General features: G+C 40.1%; 2 protein-coding genes across 3 annotated transcripts; one reads left to right on the forward strand and one right to left on the reverse strand.

The window, feature by feature from the left end:
* Positions 1–8840: 8840 nt before the first annotated feature.
* On the reverse strand, positions 8841–13722 carry LOC123486584. The gene is made up of 2 exons (XM_045217949.1): positions 13636–13722; positions 8841–9723 (listed from the first exon to the last, which is right to left on the reverse strand). The coding sequence occupies exon 2, from the start codon at positions 9669–9671 to the stop codon at positions 8868–8870; it is 804 nt and encodes a 267-aa protein (XP_045073884.1). The 5' UTR covers positions 9672–9723; positions 13636–13722; the 3' UTR covers positions 8841–8867.
* A 632-nt stretch (positions 13723–14354) lies between these two features.
* On the forward strand, positions 14355–19158 carry LOC123486581 (GTPase IMAP family member 7-like). 2 transcript variants are annotated; one of them, XM_045217944.1, is made up of 4 exons: positions 14355–14441; positions 15452–15541; positions 16075–16122; positions 17849–19158. In XM_045217944.1, the coding sequence occupies exons 1-4, from the start codon at positions 14402–14404 to the stop codon at positions 18724–18726; spliced, it is 1056 nt and encodes a 351-aa protein (XP_045073879.1). In that variant the 5' UTR covers positions 14355–14401; the 3' UTR covers positions 18727–19158. The 2 variants fall into 2 exon arrangements, with proteins under 2 accessions (XP_045073879.1, XP_045073880.1); XM_045217945.1 differs by having other exon boundaries at positions 15455–15541.
* The last annotated feature ends 1958 nt before the right edge of the window (positions 19159–21116 follow it).

Here is a 21116-nt window from a genome sequence, read left to right on the forward strand (position 1 = left end):
CCAGGTAAAATTCCTGGTACATATAAATGTACTTCAAATCAAATAAATGTTATTGGTCAAGTGCACAGGATACAGGGTGTATATGTGATATTTGCTCAAGTGAATAGTGACATGGTTGAGCAGCTCAGATAACTAATAATAAATAGTACAGCAATGTTGACCGTGTGTGTGATTCTGATTAAATCCTCTTTTGAAAATCCCCAGGTTCTGTAGTGTTCGCTGCTGAGTCAGAACATAAGGACAAGACAAAAGGTAAAATATGGACCCAGCAGACAAAACTCAATTGTTGATTTCTGCATGTAAAAGAAGGGGTAGGGGTACTTAGTCAGTTCCACAACTAAATATATTCAACCAAAATGTCTTCCGCATTTAACCCAACCTCTCTGAATCACAGAGGTGTGGGGGACTGCCTTAATCTACATCCATGGCGCCCAGGGAACAGTTATTGCTGGGGGTTAACTGCCTTGCACAAGGGCAGAACGGCAGATTTTTCCATCTTGGGGATTCAAACCAGTGACCTTTAAGTTACTTGCTCAATGCGATTAACCACTAAGCTTTGTTTCTGGCCATTTTGAGCCTGTAATCGAACCCACAATTGCTGATGCTACAGATACTCAACTAGTCTCAAGAAGGCCAGTTTTATTGCTTCTTTAATCAGCACAACAGTTTTCAGCTGTGCTAACATAATTGCAAAAGGGTTTTCTAATGATCAATTAGCCTTTTAAAATGATAAACTTTGATTAGCAAACACAACGTGCTATTGGAACACAGGACTGATGGTTGCTGATAATGGTCATCTGTACGCCTATGTAGATATTCCATAAAAAATCTGCCGTTTCCAGCTACAATAGCCATTTACAACATTAACAATGTCTCCAATGTATTTCTGATCAATTTGATGTTATTTTAATGGACCAAAAAATTGCTTTTCTTTCGAAAACAAGGACATTTCTAAGTGACCCCAAACTTTTGATCGGCAGTGTATATATATATATACTGTCTATTGTTGTCTGCATCATTTCACCAGGTAAAATTCCTGGTACATGTAAATGTACTTCAAATCAAATAAATGTTATTGGTCAAGTGCACAGAATACAGGGTGTATATGTGATATTTGCTCAAATTAATAGTGACATGGTTGAGCAGCTCAGATATCTAGTAATAAATAGTACAGCAATGTTGACCGTGTGTGTGATTCTCATTAAATCCTCTTTTGAAAATCCCCAGGTTCTGTAGTGTTCACTACTGAGTTAGAACATAAGGACAAGACAAAAGGTAAAATATGGATCCAGCAGACAAAACTCAATTGTTGATTTCTGCATGTAAAAGAAGGGGTAGGGGTACTTAGTCAGTTCCACAACTAAATATATTCAACCAAAATGTCTTCCGCATTTAACCCAACCTCTCTGAATCACAGAGGTGTGGGGGACTGCCTTAATCGACGTCCATGGCGCCCGGGGAACAGTTATTGCTGGGGGTTAATTGCCTTGCACAAGGGCAGAACGGCAGATTTTTCCATCTTGCCAGCTTGGGGATTCAAACCAGTGACCTTTCAGTTACTTGCTCAACACGCTTAACCACTAAGCTACCTGCCGCCTGAACCAACTAAACCACAGAAAATGAAGGGGAAAAACTTTATTGGCGTTGTACCCTTTTATTCTTGTTACCATAGCTACACATCTCTGCACTTTGCTGTTGATGCTGACAGAGCCTTGGATCAGCCCCATGCAGTCATAACATTCAATACATATAATCACTTGCATGCAGAGACAATGCAAATATGTCCTTTTGCAAATCCAAACTTCCTCCTCTCTCCTCTTCATACTATTATTTCATTCAACGTAGTGCTACCAATAACCATTTGTGTCAGAGTAAAGATCTAAGCAGGCAAATGTGCATTATAGAAATTACAAAATCAGAAATATATTTGATATATAATTACATATATACACTACATGACCAAAGGTAAGTGGACACCTGATCGTCAAACATCTCATTCCAAAATCATGGGCATTAATATGGAGTTGGTCCCCTCTTTGCTGATATAACAGCCTCCACTCTTCTGGGAAGGCTTTCCACTAGATGTTGGAACAACTTGCTTCCACAAGAGCATTAGTGAGGTTGGGAACTGATGTTGGGCGATTAGACTTTCGATGGGGTTGAGGTCAGGGCTCTGTGCAGGCCAGTCAAGTTCTTCCACACCGATCTCAACAAACCATTTCTGTATGGACCCGCTTTGTGTATGGGAGCATTGTCAGGCTGAAACAGGAAGGGGCCTTCACCAAACTGTTGCCACAAAGTTGGAAGACAGATCATAGAATATCATTGTACGCTGTAGAGTTAAGATTTCCCTTCATTGGAACTAAGGGGCCTAGCCCGAACCATGAAAAACAGCCCCAGACCATATTCCTCCTCCACCAAACTTTACAGTTGGCACTATGCATTCGGGCAGGTAGCGTTCTCCTGGCATTTGCCAAACACAGATTCGTCCCCTTCACAATAACAGCACTTACAGTTGACCAGGGCAGCTCTTGTAGGGCAGAAATTTGAGGAACTGTCTTGTTGGAAATGCGGCATCCTATGACGATGCCAAGTTGAAAGTCACGGAGCTCTTCAGTAAGGCCATTCTACTGCCAATGTTTGTCTATGGAGATTGCATGGCTGTGCGCTCGATTATATACACCTGTCAGCAACGGGTGTGCCTGAAATAGCCAAATCCCCTAATTTGAAGTGGTGTCCACATACTTTTGTATATATAGTGTATATATATATATCTTTTTTACGATCAGAGTACATTGTTTTGTTTTGCCACCGGTGAATGAAAACATTGTATAGTGTTAACGATGATAATGATTTGGGTAAGTTCCTTTTTAAGGATAAAAAATAAGAATTGGACACATTTCAAACCCTGAATTGAAATGTTAAATTCAACAACTGAATTGGCTGAATTGAAATGGAATTGACCCCGACTCTGTTGAATTATTCTTCATTGTTATTCTTTATACTTCATATAGTGCCACTGCCCTCTGACCTGAGGATCATTTTGGTGGGGAAAACTGGAGCAGGGAAGAGTGCAACAGGAAACACCATCATGGGGAGAGAGGTGTTTAAAGCAAAGGCCTCCCCCAAGTCTGTGACCAAACACTGTAAGGAAGGTGAAGCGTATGTTCCAGGAACAAAACTAACAGTAATTGAAACCCCAGGCCTCTTTGATACAACACTGTCTGACCAGGAGATGAAGAGGGAAATAGATGAGTGCATTAAGATGTCAGTCCCAGGACCCCATGTGTTCCTGCTGGTGATTAGGCTGGCTAGATACACAGAGGAGGAGAGGAAGACTGTGAGCTGGATCCAGGAGAACTTTGGAGCAGACGCTTCTCCCTTCACAATCTTACTGTTCACTGGGCCCGATCAACTGGACGGCAAACCAGTGATGACATTCCTGAGTGAGAATGATGAGCTTCAGAAACTCATCCAGGTCTGTGAGAACAGGTTTCATGTCTTTAACAATAGAGAGAGTGGGAACCGCACTCAGGTCACAGAGCTGCTGGACAAGATAGGGATGATGGTGGTGAAGAATGGAGGACGTCACTACACCAGTAAGATATATGAAGAGACTCAGAATAAGATCAAAGAGGAGGAGAGGAAGAGACAGGAGGAGGAGAGGAAGAGACAGGAGGAGGAGGAGAGGAGAGAATCAAACAAAAATTTGAGAAAATCTATATTACAAATAGGTGGTGCAGCTCTTACAGGTCTGGGATTTATGTTGGGATTTCCACCTTTAATAGTAGCTGGAGCTGCTATGACAGGTACAGTAGCAGTTGAGAATATTGTAGACAAATATGACAAGTAGGGAATTCAGGACACTCACCTAAAGTTGACTTGAGATGTATGAGTCATCAGAAATATAGGGAGGTTTTTTCATGGCAACATTCTTGTTGCTTGGTATCATTAAATGGGTCATGGTGAGGGGTCAGGGTTCATGAAATGGTCAAGGGGTCAATAAGTCAAAATCAGAGCAGTCAAGGTAGATTAATGCCAAGTATCTTGCTATTGTATCATTGTTATCATTAATATTTTCTTTCAATATATATATACACTATACATCCATATGCTCTTTCACCTATACATAATTGAGATAATTTATTTCAGATCATTCATTGTTTTATGTTCCTAAATTTTTTTCCCTTTATGAATCTATTTTATTGCTTCCTGCTTGTGTTTTATCTCCTGCATTTTATTGTTTTTCCTGTAAAGTGAGTTGAGATTTGAAATTCACTTTAAATTTAAATAAAGTTTGATTTGGAATTAAGAATAAAAAAATACATTTTCATTGTTAAAAAATCTGAAAAATACTAGTTCTCATTTATAGTTCTGTAACTTCAAAGGTTTATAAAATTAAGTTAAGATATTCAATAGTTTAAAAAATAAGTAACTAACAATGAGAGAGGCCGAGTTCAGCACACGGAAATGGAAAGTAATTCCCTTTTTATGCACTTTTCTCTCTATGCAAATTCTGACCTTGAACTTAAGAATTGTATTTTTATTCATCAATATACAGTATTTTGTGCGTAAAGGCTCTCCAAACAAATATTTTTATGATACTTTCTTAACCCTAAAATGTGCCTAAATAATAGTATTTTTAAATCTACAGTACTAGTTGGTACTGAAACGGAGATGAATATGCATAGATGGCTTTCTTTCATTGATCTGAACCTGTTCGCTATGTTTTCTATTGAGTCTGTCAACAACATTTTAATTAAAGGTGCACCGTATTTAAAGGGATGGCTTAAGATAAATGTACTGAAAATGTACTGGCCACTTGCTGGCCAACCCTCTGTTGGCAAGCAAGTGGGGGTGATCAATTAACTAAAGACAGTAGGTTAGTTAAGACAGAAACAATAGGAGGGAGGTCGGTTGGGGATTATGGGTGGGTGTATACTGCAACCATCTAGCAATGTAAAGGTTGTGTGATCAAGGAGCGTCGGGAACAATTGTAGCATTTTAGATAACCCTTCCCCTAACCCTTATTCTAACCTTAACCCAATTCACATAACCTTGTACATTGATTATCTTAGTAATCCTAATCACCACTGTAAATTATCCCCATAATTCTCCTTTGTTGTTATGACGCAACAAGCAACCTGGTCTCAGGAAAGACGTATAATACTGGGTGGCGCAGCGGTCAAAAGCACTGCACCGCAGTGCTGAGGCACCATTACAGCCTGGGGTTCGATCCCAGGCCGTGTCAAAACTGGCCGTGACCGGGAGCCCCATAGGACAGCGCAAAATTGGCCCAGCGGCGTCCGGGGTAGGGGAGGGTTTGGCCGGTGGGGCTTTCCTTGGCTCAACGTGCTCTAGCGACTCCTTGTGACAGGGCCGGGTGACTGCAAGCTGACTCCGGTTGTCAGTTGAATGGTGTTTCCTCCGTCACGTCGGTGCGGCTGACATGATTCCATATGTGTTATTTCATAGTTTTGATGTCTTCACTATTATTCTACAATGTAAAAAATAGTAAAAATAAAGAAAAACCCTTGAATGAGTAGGTGTTCTAAAACTTTTTACCGGTAGTAATATATGTCACAACAGGTCTAAATATATGTAATGACAGTGTTATCACCATATTATGACAGGTTATGACAAGTTATGTCAGATGTTATGACATCGTCATAATGTATTATGATGCTGGGTGTCAAGTAAAGTGTTTCTAAAATCCTCTATGGGAAAAATGAATGGTGGAAAAACGATTGGAACCATTTCCCTGTTTGACAGCTAGGTTTTATGTGTATTATGACTCATACTGTGGTACTCTATGGAGTTGGAAAGAGCACAAACAGATCTGGGACCAGGCTAGCCAACTGTATACACTGTAAAACCCAATACATTTGTGAACTCAATTTTTTTAGGAAACAGATTACCTCCATATTTCTGTTAACAAACTCAAAAGTAAGGTCACACCTAATTATTTTTGAATTACTTGTACTCAACCTAATGGTTTTATGCAAACATTTTTTTTAAACTGTACTTAACTTAAAAATATTGTTTAAATAATTTAATACATTGAATTGCTGCATATTTAATTGCTATGCTTTATCTTTACTCAACTTCATTGAGTAGTGCAATAGTCGTACCAACTCAAAATATTAACTTCAATGAAACTAATTCTTATGACCTTACTCAAACCATTTTTGGAAACAGATTACCTCGATTTAGTTAGGTACTATTAACTCAAAACTTACCAACCCATATTATATTCTTAGTACACACAACTCAAAGTCAGTCAATGTTCAGTTATTCAAGGAATCTTTATTCTAAGGCTTGAATAATATAAAAGCAATAATATAGATTACTATTAATATAAATTGTACAAAATAAAAATGTGAATCAAATAAAGTAAACCATTTAAAATGTTCTTGACAACTCAAACCAGACTTTAATATTCCCATGCCTGTGTATTCAACTTTACAAAATACCTGCCTCCAACACAATAACCAAATGTGACACTAACCATGATTCCAGCTTACCTTTTTATGCCAGTAAAGACAAGGTGGGATCTTTTTGTCTCTGTAAAATTAATTATTTGAGAAATGTCAGTGCAAACGCTTTAAATGGGCCGATATTGATATAATAACCATCATATTGAAGTAAACTTGGAGTCACACGATGACATGCGTGGTCCTCCCACTACGACTTGTCGGGAAAGCATGCAGTTTATTAGGCCACAGATGAAATAAGTTGTGGTGAAAGTGCAAGTTGATGAGCTTGATGCTTCTTTCCATTAAATATCAAGGGCCTTATTCTGGGGACATGATCATTGATGCTTGGCTGCAGTTTAACAAATAAAAAAAGAATCTCGCTCTTTTGTCCAATCTCATCATGTAGGCTTTACGTTTACGCTCCAGCATGAAATGGTGGGATGGAAACCTGGTTAAAACATTTTCTAACTTCTAAAGAATTTAGACTTTTCTGTAACACCATTTGGATATTCCCCTGCAGATGCTCAAACTATCAAGAAACTAAGAAAATGTCAACTGCATCTCTGCTGATATGTTAGGGTTTGTTGATACTAATTTAACATTTGCTGATAGTTAATTGAGCATCTATAGACCATCTACAGATGGACTATCCAAATAGTGTCATTGAATGTTCTATTGGAAACATTGTCCGTATAGGAGGCTGCAGCGATTAGACAATAACTGGAAAAATGAGGAGACGCACATTAAAGCTGCAGCCATGATCAAATACCATTAACTGTTATAACCGTAGTAATACATACATTTTAGAAAATATGTTCCAGCTATATTTTAATGCATATGAACTCTCTCGCTTACCTCAGAAAATAGTGTGTTACAACTTTATTTGGAGTGGATATCAAATCTCAACTCTCGCTTATCTCATCAAGCACTCCACATTGTTAACAGCTGACTGACAGCAGCAGTACAGATAGAGACACTTCTGTTTCTATTGAGTTCTACTGAAGAGCAGAACAGCCAAAACATTTGTGTGGTCAAAAAGAACATCCACTGGACATGGTTTTTGTCAAACATCAATGACAATGAAAGGAAAACATTTACAACTTCTAAAGAATGAAGGGTTTTTGATTGGAAACACTGTCTGTGTGAGTCTATACTGCGATTAACAAGGCAATGATGGGACAATGTGGAGCCACACATTAAAGACGTATATACGAGAAAGGCCTTGCAGCCATGTAAGGGCATGAGTTGGAGACAATGTCTAGAACCTCAATGATGGTAAATACCTCTAAAGGCAAATATCCACACATCATTACTCTTGCTCCAATAGGTCATTTTTCAGAGACAAAAGCTTTGGTTTTAGCATTTTCCCATCATCCAAGCCCATCAGGACTTTTTGTATGAAGTCAAAAGTGTGGATCAGCTGCTTGGGATAACTCAGATGCAAGGTGTAAATCAAACCAAATAACAACATAATTGCATCAGCTATCCTGGGGAGATAATTCATTACAATGTCACCTTCTAGCACAACAGCAATCCTCGCTGGGTTGAACTGGACATGATCAGTTGAGTTCTTGCCGACGACTGTGATGAGAGCGACAGGTGTGTCTGTAATGTCTGGCTCTTCAGTTTCCTCCACCTGAAACATGCATAAATGAAGTGTTTTACCATACAAGTGAACAAACTTAAGATGTTAACTGTTAAGACTGTATGCAGGAAATACTTACATTCCAGGTTTGAGGAATCCAGTGATTTCCTCACGAAGGTCAATGGGGACACCAGGAAAGGCAACAGTGCATCTGGTGTTCAAGTCAAGTTGCTCCTTTTAAGAGTCACAGACATGGTGCAGAGCAGAGTTTAACAAGTTAAAAATATATAGCTTGTCTATAGCCATGCGCTGTTATGGTGAATACAATAAAATGAATGTTTGAATGCTCAGAGTGGTATTCCTTTTTTACCTACCTGGAGATCATAGATCCTTAAGACGCTTCTCATAGCCTCTGCTGCACGGCCTGTCCATGCTGCCCTCTGCCTGAACAAGGCAATCAGTCTGCCTTGCTCGGCGAGAATCGGCTCTTCAGATTGATGTTTGTTATGCGTTGGAACTCTGCACACACCTGCAAAAAAAATTCAACAATCCACAAACAAAAGCCACATCGAACACAATGTTGACCGAAAGAAAGATCTCACAAAGGGGAAGAGGGTTAAAGGGAGAGAGAGGGAGACAGAGACAAAAATAAGAGAAAGGGGAAGGATATCAGCTGTTTTACCTGAGACTCCAGGCGAAAAGGGGCGGCCAGTTCTCTAGGAACCCTTTCACTGGCGGTCCATCATTGACCATCTCATTTCGTTGGAAGTCGTCTGCATCAGTTTGTCTATTAATGGCAGTTCACCTCAGCTCGTCTGGGTCTCTTGATGTTTGAGTGGGTTGTTTCTGCTCCTCTTCCCTGCATTCAGAGAGACCTCAGGAACTCCAGCTCTGCTCAACTTGGTCCGATAGTTCCCCATCTTGAACTTCAGACTAGTCATCCATGCACACCATCCAGACCGACTCCCTGCTTCTTTGAGACATGGTTGCTTGGTAACAAGCACGTCGGCAGCCTTGCCCATTTCTCCACCACTCGGATAGGCCTTGAAGCTGTGTACTGCTTTAGCTATGTCCTCAAGAACATCATGCTTGTGGGTTCTTGTTATTTTAATAGTCTTTCCAGTTTTCTCATAGTGAGTATTTCCCTCTCTAAGCATGTGCTCAATATCATAAGAAAAAGATGGCACCGGAAAACCATCAGGCCAGTTCTCTAGACGATCTGGAGACTCTCTGGCGTGGGGCAGTATCTCTGTGTCTCCAGTTCTGGAGACTCTCTGGCGTGGGGCAGTATCTCTGTGTCTCCAGTTCTGGAGACTCTCTGGCATGGGGCAGTATCTCTGTGTCTCCAGTTCTGGAGACTCTCTGGCGTGGGGCAGTATCTCTGTGTCTCCAGTTCCGGTTGAGCTGGCATCACTTTCTGATCTGATTACCTTCAGGACAGCTTTCTCAGGAAGCTCCTCAATGTCCACTAGACAGCTCAATTGGCCATCGAAGTCAGGGTCTTCGTATTGAAGGGTGAAGTCATAGGCCAAATTCAATTTGTTTTGCATGATGATCTTCAGGTCATCCACCGACTGTGGACGGGAGGAGAGGGTCATCTTCCCCACCATATCCGTTGCTATATGGACACGAAAGTAAGGTCTGGAGTGTAGGTTCTGCCTTCTGAGGGAGGAAAATTATAGATAAACTGAATTTTATGATCAATTTTTCATAGCATATTCCTTTATTTAACAATTCCTTTCCACGTAGCAGGACTCAAATGTTCTACAGAGAAAGGAAACATTATTATTCACAAGGAAGATCTGTTCAATTCTACAGAGCTGAGGGAGTCCTCCATCCATTCCCACTGATACATAAATGCCATTGACATAAATCAGTGCTATCAAGTGCCTTAGTAAACAGTGTTGCTTTCTGTCTCTTGTTCAATGTAGTCCAGTTGTGTTTGTGACCAAGTAGGGGGGGGTATCCCTATTTGGGATAGGAATGGAAGACCCAGAGTTACCTCTGCTGCAGAGGATAAGTTCATTAGAGTTCCCAGCCTCAGAAATTACAGCTCAAATAAATGCTTCAGAGTTCAAGTAACAGACACATCTCAACATCAACTGTTCAGAGGAGACAGTGTGAATCAGGTCTTCATGGTCGAATTGCTGCAAAGAAACCACTACTAAAAGGACACCAATAAGAAGAGACTTCTTGAGCCAAGAAACACAAGCAATAGACATTAGACCGGTGGAAATTTGTCGTTTGGTCTGCAGTCCAAATTTGAGATTTTTGGTTCCAACTGCTATGTCTTTATGAGACGCGGTGTGGGTGAACGTATGATCTCCGCATGTGTATTTCCCACCATAAAGCATGGAGGAGGTGGTGTTATGGTGTGGGGGTGCTTTGCTGATGACACTGTCTGTGATTTATTTAGAATTCAAGGCACGCTTAACCAGCATGGCTACCACAGCATTCTGCAGCGATACGCCATCCAATCTGGTTTGGGCTTAGTTGGACTATCATTTGTTTTTCAATAGGACAATGAACCAACACACCTCCAGGCTGTGTAAGGGATATTTGACCAAGAAGGAGAGTGATGGAGTGCTGCATCAGATGACCTGGCCTCCACAATCCCCCGACCTCAACCAAATTGAGATGGTTTGGGATGAGTCGGACCGCAGAGTGAAGGGAAAGCAGCCAACAAGTGCTCAGCATATATGGGAACTCCTTCAGGACTGTTGGAAAAGCATTCCAGGTGAAGCTAGTTGAGAGAATGCCAAGAGTGTGCAAAGCTGTCATCAAGGCAAAGGGTGGCTATTTGAAGAATCTCAAATATAACATCTATTTTGATTTGTTTAACACTTTTTTGGTTACTTCATGATTCCATATGTGTCATTTCATAGTTTTTATGTATTTTATTATTCTACAATATAGAAAATAGTAAAAATAAAGAAAAACCCTTGAATGAGTAGGTGTTCTAAAACTTTTGATCGGTAGTGTATGTGGTTTGAAGAATGATGGTGCACTGAGTTAATATGCCATCACGTGTTGGTGCCTGGCTGACACTTTTCCGGACGTTCTTGAAGTTCTGAGTGTCATGCACAACCTTTTTGAAAAAGCGGTGTTCACCCTCAAACCTCATGGTCCAAAGGTGTACAAGAGGCCCATAACACTTGATGAGCTCAGGGTAATGCTCAACATAATGGTGCTTGGTTCGAAGTCTAAACCCAGGAAAGACCTCTTGCAGAGTCTGTCTATGATCACTGATTCAGCTGTAAATGTTGGTGACAACACAAGCTCGATGACATCTATTAACACTGCCCACGCTCCATCTCCATCTTGCACATCACTACCAACCATTAAAGGAAGCAGTCTGAGCAAAGTTGCATTTTCATAAACATTCCCACCAATAGTCCCTTTGGTTGCAAATATCTTTGGGATTGGATGTGCTCGGTTTACTTTGTCTGCGTACTGATATGGGATGGAAGCCATTTTCTGGTTTAAATACTCAAGAGTGAAATACGTCAGACATGTCTCATCTCACTGATGCAAAGGGCCAACTCAACAGGCACAATACCTTTGAGCAGATCATGCAGTACATCAGGAGGGAAACCAGTAACTGCATGAAAATATTGCAAGGTCTGGCTCAAAACACAGTCACGCTTCACACTATACTGACTCTGATCATTCCCATCCACAACATCTTGCACGTTAAGGTCATGGCTGGCTCTTGTTCTCCTACTAAATTCTGCCTCACCAACGTCATGGGTTTAAAATTGGTCTTGAGTGGCTGTACAGAATCAACACACAAAGTCAGCACTAAACGATTCTAAAAAGCCTGCTAAGTTGAGTTCAGGAAACATACTGCACTGGCATGACTAGAGGGTAGTTATTTTCAACAAAGGTTTTCCTGCGCTTAGATGTTGACATCTCTGCACCTTTAGCAGTGACACTGGCAAAAACACTGCTGTCCATGACTGCCTCGACTACTTGGTCAAGGGAAGCATCACTAATGGTGTGTTCATTTGTTCAGTAATACATATGTTATTGCTTCCTTGACCAGAGGTTGAGAGAGAGAAAATATCTGCCCCAAGTGCTCAACTATTTCCTGTGTTGCGTAGTCAGAAACATGGAGAACACTGCATTTTTAAAAATAGAGGCACACATTATTTTTTAACTGAGCTCTCAACTCGTTTGTGTCAAACTGACAACTCGGGGGTCAAAAGTGTCTGCACTCTGAATGGGACACTCTTCATCAGGGTCAACTGAGCTAGTGACTGGGAGAATATCACTTTCCACACATACAACATCTTCACAGAAGTCAGAACTAACAGCAACTGCATGTTTCCTGCTCTTGTGGGCATTAAATGAGTATACATTAGTGCTATAATCATAATTCTTAAATGGGCATGTTACTGTTACCGTCTCATGGCTTTTTAAATGTCCCCTTAAATGATGTGTGTTACCTCTGAGAAGGTTTGAATCTACATCTCTCGCTGTCACGTGATGGAATCGAGATACATACATTTTGAGTGCATTGATGGATTGAAATGCGCACAGGCAATCATGATAAAGACATGGCAGCGGGCTTATTCTTGGGTAAAAGCTGTGCTTCAAACGGTAGTGTTTAAGTAATTTAGCTCTGGTATCAAAGGAGGCAGCACACAACTGACATTTCTACTCCATCAAATAAAAAATCTGAAAGTCAAATTAAAATGGTGTTCATTCCTTAAGTCACTTAGATTTATCTAAATAGAATCCCGTTTAGGCTACTTCCTGTATCTTATGGCATCACGGGACAGATATTCATGGTTACTCAAAATGGTACAGCCTTCCATTGAGACATACTTTTAAGTACGGCATTAAGGACTGCTGCTCACCATTCTGAGCTTAAGGGAGGAAGAAACAATGTGGTCGATGCAACTAAATCAGAAAATAGAGCACTCTATGGACTTAATCAACAGGCCTTCGCTTGATGGCTAATGTTTGCTAGGCCACATGCTATGTATCAATGCTTTGCAATTATCTATTTAGCAAGCACAATGTAAGTTAGTTTAGTAAACTAGCTAGTGGGTTTACGAAGTCAAATCGCACAGATTTAACAGAATACTTTTTACACAGCAAGGAATTAAAACTTCAAATGTGCTGATAATTTATAACTCCCCAGATCAGTGCGCTCAATAAACATATGACCACCACGCTGCAGCAGGAGATGATGGTTATGTTAACAACATGGCACCAATTAGATGCTGTTGCACCCTTGGCATAACGTTAAAACCGTGCCGTCGCCGTACTGTACATGCTCTCAAAACATGCACTTGTCAAGCAGCGGTTTAAAATAACTTAGACTAACGTTAGCTAAACTGAATTGCACGATATCTCCATAGAACTCACTAATAACTAAAACTCAATCAACATACGAACGTGAACTGTCCAATGCTAATATTTGCTCAGCTGTTTGCTAATCTTCCTCTTCGGCTTGATGTTGCCAATACCGGAGCTAACAAACGGGACTATTTAGTTACAGCCACACACTAAAACCTGTTTGAACATACAGTAGTTGTCAAAACAGTTGGTTAATTAGCCCCTTACTCCAAAACTCTCCGCCAGACGTTTGTTCTTCTTACTACGAAAATCCTTAATGATATTTGAAATTCCCTCGCTTGAATCGAGCAGCCATCTTTGTCAATACATTTTGAGACGCACCACAGCGCAGAACGTTGTTGACGCACATGACGTCGGACGTCGTCGGGCTGTACAATTAAAATATATGAGTACAGTTACAGTATACAGATAAAAAAAAATATATATATATATGCCATTTAGCAGACGCTTTTATCCAAAGCGACTTACAGTCGTGCGTGCATACATTTTTGTGTATGGGTGGTCCCGGGGATCGAACCCACTACCTTGGCGTTACAAGCGCCGTGCTCTACCAGCTGAGCTACAGAGGACCAAAATAGTTGAGTTCAGGAAAGGGAAATGCTACATGCACGTTAGCGTAACCCAATACTTTACTGCATGACACTGTTAGGGTTTACAGTGTAGTTACATTTGAAAATTCAGTTTTATTTGTTATTTCATTTTTAACCTTTTTTTTTTTACACCAGAAGGAGATGTCTATGTGTCCAACACATTTCATTTCACCCATAGACGTGGCCTAGCTTCTGATTCTGGCAAGCAGCCAAGGTTAAACAGCGACACCCAATCACAATTCAGACTCTGCCTGCTCCTGAGTAGATTAATGTTTGACTAGCAACACTCATTGGCTTGAAATGACTAGTTGCTGGGAAAATGAAACTTAACAGAATGTAAGGTGCAGCACATTGAGCGCTGCTTCAGCTCTCTCAGTGACAACATGGAACAACAATTAACAGATCTGTGCAACCACACTAAAAGTGAGTATTAAACTTAACTACCTTACTAATTAAATTTTGTACAACAATCTACTCTACAGTATTTGAATAACTGTAGCGCAATATAAAGTAGACATTTTATTGATACCAGGTCTGTTAACATTTATGCATAAATAATCATATGATTACATCACTTATCATCAAAATGTCAAAACAATATGTAGCTGTTAACAATCACATTATGCTGTACAGTATGTTTGTATTTATACACGTTTTAATATAGTAGAACAGTGAAAGGAGAAACATGGTTAGACTTTAGTGTAGTATACTGTATCTTGTTCAAGGGGGCCGATCTTGGGTCAACAACCATCTTATTGCAGGTTGTTGCTGTGAGGGACACACCTGCAGGTTTCTGTCAGTACTGACTAAGGTCGCGCTCCACCGCTTAGACGTTGCATGCGTCAACCAATGGTTGACTGACAGATTGCTAAAACACATGATGTGGTTAGCTGATATGTAAAATACCTATCCAGGCGTTGTAAGATCTGGCGTCAGCAACGTCTGAGCAGAGTAACGCACCCTTTGTGTTCCGACACATTAAGCGCTGGTTTCAGTTATACTGATTCCACTTAATTATAGTTTGAACTTTTCCTGTCTGTTTACACAGTAGCTGTGATGTTAATGGGAACACAACCTCTAACTGGTCTATCTGGTCTTGACACGTAGCAGCCAGGCAACGGTAGAATAATAGCCATGTTTAGATCGTCATTTGATATGCATATAAGTAAAATATGTCCACCTGATATAGGCTACGTTGTTAGGGAATGTACTGTGTTTATCGACAGTTATACCACATATCATTACTCTTTTTATAGTTTATAGTTTTTATTGTTTGAAAGTCAAATAGCTGAGAAAAATATATAATTTAGTTTATCCTCATCTGTAAACGTTGGAACTTTGCCAAACACTCTGGGATGAGTCACCGAAGAAATGTGGACTTTGAATTTTGTAATGAGGTCATCATCTGTTTCCATGTTTTTGATTGGCTGCAGTAGAAGTAACGGCTCAAGGAAGAGGAAGGATTCTGAAGATGCTGTTCCTGTTGATACTCTGTCTGCAAGACTTCACTGGTCAATGCCAAGGTACACACACACACACACACACACACACACACACACACACACACTTGTTTGTTTGTTTGTATCCCATTAGCTTTTGCAGAGGCAGCAGATATTCTTCCTGGGGTCAACAAAAAACACAAAACATGACAAATAACACAGCACTGATAGACAAGGACAGTCACACAAATAAATACATTAATAATAATAGTATATTTATTTATATAATTATAATTTATATATACATCATATTTATATATACAGCATATATATATATATATATATATATATATATATATATATATATATATATATATACTGTCTATTGTTGTCTGCATAATTTCACCAGGTACAATTCCTGGTACATGTAAATGTACTTCAAATCAAATGAAAATGTTATTGGTCAAGTGCTCATGATACAGGGTGTATATGTGATATTCGCTCAAATGAATAGTGACATGGTTGAGCAGCTCAGATAACTAGTAATAAATGGTACAGCAATGTTGACCGTGTGTGTGTGTGTGATTCTGATTAAATCCTCTTTTGAAAATCCCCAGGTTCTGTAGTGTTCACTGCTGAGTCAGAACATAAGGACAAGACAAAAGGTAAAATATGGACCCAGCAGACAAAACTCTATTGTTGATTTCTGCATGTAAAAGAAGGGGTAGGGGTACTTAGTCAGTTCCACAACTGAATGCATTCAACCAAAATGTCTTCCGCATTTAACCCAACCTCTCTGAATCACAGAGGTGTGGGGGGCTGCCTTAATCGACGTCCATGGCGCCCGGGGAACAGTTATTGCTGGGGGTTAACTGCCTTGCACAAGGGCATAATGGCTTGGGTATTCAAACCAGTGACCTTTCAGTTACTTGCTCAACGCGCTTAACCACTAAGCTACCTGCCGCCTGAACCAACTAAACCACAGAAAACAGAAAATGAAGAGGAGAAACTGTATTGGTTGTACCCTTTTATTCTTGTTACCATAGCTACACATCTCTGTACTTTGCTGTTGATGCTGACAGAGCCTTGGATCAGCCCCATGCAGTCATAACATTCAATACATATAATCACTTGCATGCAGAGACAATGCAAATATGTCCTTTTGCAAATCCAAACGTCCTCCTCTCTCCTCTTCATACTATTATTTCATTCAACGTGAGTGCTACCAATAACCATTTGTGTCAGAGTAAAGATCTAAGCAGGCAAATGTGCATTATAGAAATTACAAAATCAGAAATACATTTGATATATAATTACATATATACACTACATGACCAAAGGTATGTGGACACCTGCTCGTCAAACATCTCATTCCAAAATCATGGGCATGAATATGGAGTTGGTCCCCTCTTTGCTGTTATAACAGCCTCCACTCTTCTGGGAAGGCTTTCCACTAGATGTTGGAACATTGCTGCGGGGACTTGCTTCCACTCAGCCACAAGAGCATTAGTAAGATCGGGAACTTATGTTGGCCGATTAGACGTTCGATGGGGTTGAGGTCAGGGCTCTGTGCAGGCCAGTCAAGTTCTTCCACACCGATCTCAACAAACCATTTCTGTATGGACCCGCTTGTAATGCTGAAACAGGAAGGGGCCTTCCCCAAACTGTTGCCACAAAGTTGGAAGACAGATCATAGAATGTCATTGTATGCTGTAGAGTTAAGATTTCCCTTCATTGGAACTAAGGGGCCTAGCCCGAACCATGAAAAACAGCCCCAGACCATTATTCCTCCTCCACCAAACTTTACAGTTGGCACTATGCATTCGGGCAGGTAGCGTTCTCCTGGCATTTGCCAAACACAGATTCGTCCCCTTCACAATAACAGCACTTACAGTTGACCAGGGCAGCTCTAGCAGGGCAGAAATTTGAGGAACTGTCTTGTTGGAAATGCAGCATCCTATGACGATGCCAAGTTGAAAGTCACGGAGCTCTTCAGTAAGGCCATTCAACTGCCAATGTTTGTCTATGGAGATTGCATGGCTGTGCGCTCGATTATATACACCTGTCAGCAACGGGTGTGCCTGAAATAGCCAAATCCACTAATTTGAAGTGGTCTCCACATACCTTTGTATATATAGTGTATATATAAAAAAAATAACCATCAGAGTACATTGTTTTGTTTTGCCACCGGTGAATGAAAACACTGTATAGTGTTAACGGTGATAATGATTTGGGTAAGTTCCTTTTTAAGGATAAAAAAATAAGAATTGGACACATTTCAAACCCTGAATTGAAATGTTAAATTCAACAACTGAATTGGCTGAATTGAAATGGAATTGACCCCGACTCTGTTGAATTATTCTTCATTGTTATTCTTTATACTTCATATAGTGCCACTGCCCTCTGACCTGAGGATCATTCTGGTGGGGAAGACTGGAGCAGGGAAGAGTGCAACAGGAAACACCATCATGGGGAGAGAGGTATTTAAAGCAGAGGCCTCCCCCAAGTCTGTGACCAAACACTGTAAGGAAGGTAAAGCATATGTTCCAGGAACAAAAATAACAGTAATTGACACCCCAGGCCTCTTTGATACAACACTGTCTGAACAGGAGATGAAGAGGGAAATAGATGAGTGCATTAAGATGTCAGTCCCAGGACCCCATGTGTTCCTGCTGGTGATTAGGCTGGCTAGATACACAGAGGAGGAGAGGAAGACTGTGAGCTGGATCCAGAAGAACTTTGGAGCAGATGCTTCACACTTCACAATCTTACTGTTCACTGGGCCCGATCAACTGGACGGCAAACCAGTGATGACATTCCTGAGAGAGAGTGATGAGCTTCAGAAACTCATCCAGGTCTGTGAGAACAGGTTTCATGTCTTTAACAATAGAGAGAGTGGGAACCGCACTCAGGTCACAGAGCTGCTGGACAAGATAGGGAAGATGGTGGTGAAGAATGGAGGAGATCACTACACCAGTAAGATATATGAAGACACTCAGAATAAGATCAAAGAGGAGGAGAGAAAGAGACAGGAGGAGGAGAGGAAGAGACAGGAGGATGAGAAGAAGAGATGGGAGGAGGAGAGGAAGAGACAGGAGGAGAAGAGGAGAAAAGCAAACAAAGATTGGAGAAGTTCTCTAATACAAATAGGTGGTGCAGCTCTTACAGGTCTGGGAGTTTTGTTGGGATTTCCACCTTTAACAGTAGCTGGAGCTGCTATTACAGGTACAGTAGCAGCTGAGAATTTTGCAGACAAATATGACGAGTAGGGAATTCAGGACATTCACCTAAAGTTGACTTGAGATGTATGAGCCATCAGAAATATAGGGAGGTCTTTTCATGTTTGGCAACATTCTTGTTGCTGAGTTATTAAAACGGTCAGGGTTCATGAAATGGTCAAGAAGTTTAAATCAGAGCAGTCAAGGTAGATGAATGTCAAGTATCTTTCTGTTGTATATCATTGTTATCATTAATATTTTCTTTCAATATTTATACACTATACATCCATATGCTCTTTCACCTATACATAATTGCGATAATTTTTTTCAGATCATTCTTTGTTTTATGTTCCTACATTTTTTTCCCTTTATGAATCTATTTTATTGCTTCCTGCTTGTGTTTTATCTCCTGCATTTTATCGTTTTTCCTGTAAAGTGAGTTGAGATTTTAAATTCACTTTAAATGTAAATAAAGTTTGATTTGGAATTAAGATTTTTTTAATGCATTTTCATTGTTTAAAAAATCTGAAAAATACTAGTTCTCATTTATAGTTCTGTAACAACAAAGGTTTATGAAATGGACCATGTTAAGATATTCAATTGTTTAAAAAATAAGTAACTAACAATGAGAGAGGCCGAGTTCAGCACACGGAAATGGAACGTAATTCCCTTTTTATGCACTTTTCTCTCTATGCAAATTCTGACCTTGAACTTAAGAATTGTATTTTTTATTCATCAATATACAGTATTTTGTGCGTAAAGGCTCTCCAAACAAATATTTTTTATGATACTTTCTTAACCCTAAAATGTGCCTAAATAATAGTATTTTTAAATCTACAGTACTAGTTGGTACTGAAACGGAGATGAATATGCATAGATGGCTTTCTTTCATTGATCTGAACCTGTTCGCTATGTTTTCTATTGAGTCTGTCAACAACATTTTAATTAAAGGTGCACCGTATTTAAAGGGATGGCTTTAAGACAAATGTACTGAAAATGTACTGGCCACTTGCTGGCTAACCCCTATTGGCAAGCAAGGTGGGAGTGATGAATGAAATGTATTCTGAGCGCGTAAGGTAGCCACTCCTGCAGAGAGCGTTACGCAACTGAATAAGCTAAGTCTGAATACCAAATACTGAGAAGTGTGTAGGAAAGGCATAATGCATAATTCAGGATTGGTCAAATATAGAATTTATCATAGTTTGAACTCAATCACTGGACTCACTTTTTACGTAAATCTTTGACCTCAATAAGTATGATATGTTATGTTTGGTGTGGTTACTAAAGACTAGGTTAGTTAAGACAGAGACAATAAGAGGGAGGTCAGTTAGGAATTATGGGTGGGTGTATACTGCAACCATCTAGCAATGCAAAGGTTGCGGATCAAGGAGCGTCGGGAACAATTGTAGCGTTTTAGATAACCCTTCCCCCTAACCCTTATTCTAACCTTAACCCAATTCACATAACCTTGTACATTGATTATCTTAGTAATCCTAACCACCACTGTAAATTATCCCCATAATTCTCCTTTGTTGTTATGACGCAACCAGCAACCTGATCTCAGAGAAAGACGTATAATACTGGGTGGCGGCAGCGGTCAAAAGCCACTACAGCCTGGGGTTCGATCACGACACGTTGGTGCGGTGACATCCGGGACAGCGAACAGTGTGATAAGAAGTAGGCAGCCAGGCGGGTCACGTTTCAGAGGACGCATGACTTCGACCTTCCGCCTCTCAGAGCACATTGAGGAGTTTCAGGGATGAGCCAAGGACCTAATTCAGGGAGAAAACAGGGAAAATAAAATATGCTTGTGGCCACACCCCCCTGAACACGCCTGTTAGGGCCTGGTTAGTACTGGGATGGGGAGACCGCCTGGGAATACCAGATGCCGTAAGCTCAAAAAATAAATTGGAGATGTATTAAACTTTCCGTCCTCCAAGACGTATGATAAGTTAGGTCATCCAATGTGTATGCTATTTCGTACTGGGTAAGACATATGATACTATACGTCCCTCTAATTCATATCATATTGTCCAACCGCTTATTTAATTCATAATGTAACCTAACATAACGTATCTTAATGTATCATACTAAATGGAGGCAACAGATTAACATACCATTAGACTACCTCATGAAGCTGGTTGAATGAATGCCAAGAGTGTGCAAAGCAGTCATCAAGGCAAAGGGTGGCAATTTGAAGAATCTCAAATATAAAATATATTTTGATTTGTTTAACACCTTTTTGGTTTCTAAATGATTCCATATGTGTAATTTCATAGTTTTGATGTCTTTTATTATTCTACAATGTGGAAAATAGTAAAAATAAAGAAAAGCCCTTGAATGAGTAGGTGTTCTAAACTTTTGACCGGTAGTGTATGTGGTTTGAAGAATGATGGTGCACTGAGGTAATATGCCATCACGTGTTGGTGCCTGGCTGACAC

This window comes from Coregonus clupeaformis, unplaced genomic scaffold (assembly GCF_020615455.1).
Source record: "Coregonus clupeaformis isolate EN_2021a unplaced genomic scaffold, ASM2061545v1 scaf1282, whole genome shotgun sequence".
Taxonomy (NCBI): Eukaryota; Metazoa; Chordata; class Actinopteri; order Salmoniformes; family Salmonidae; genus Coregonus; species Coregonus clupeaformis.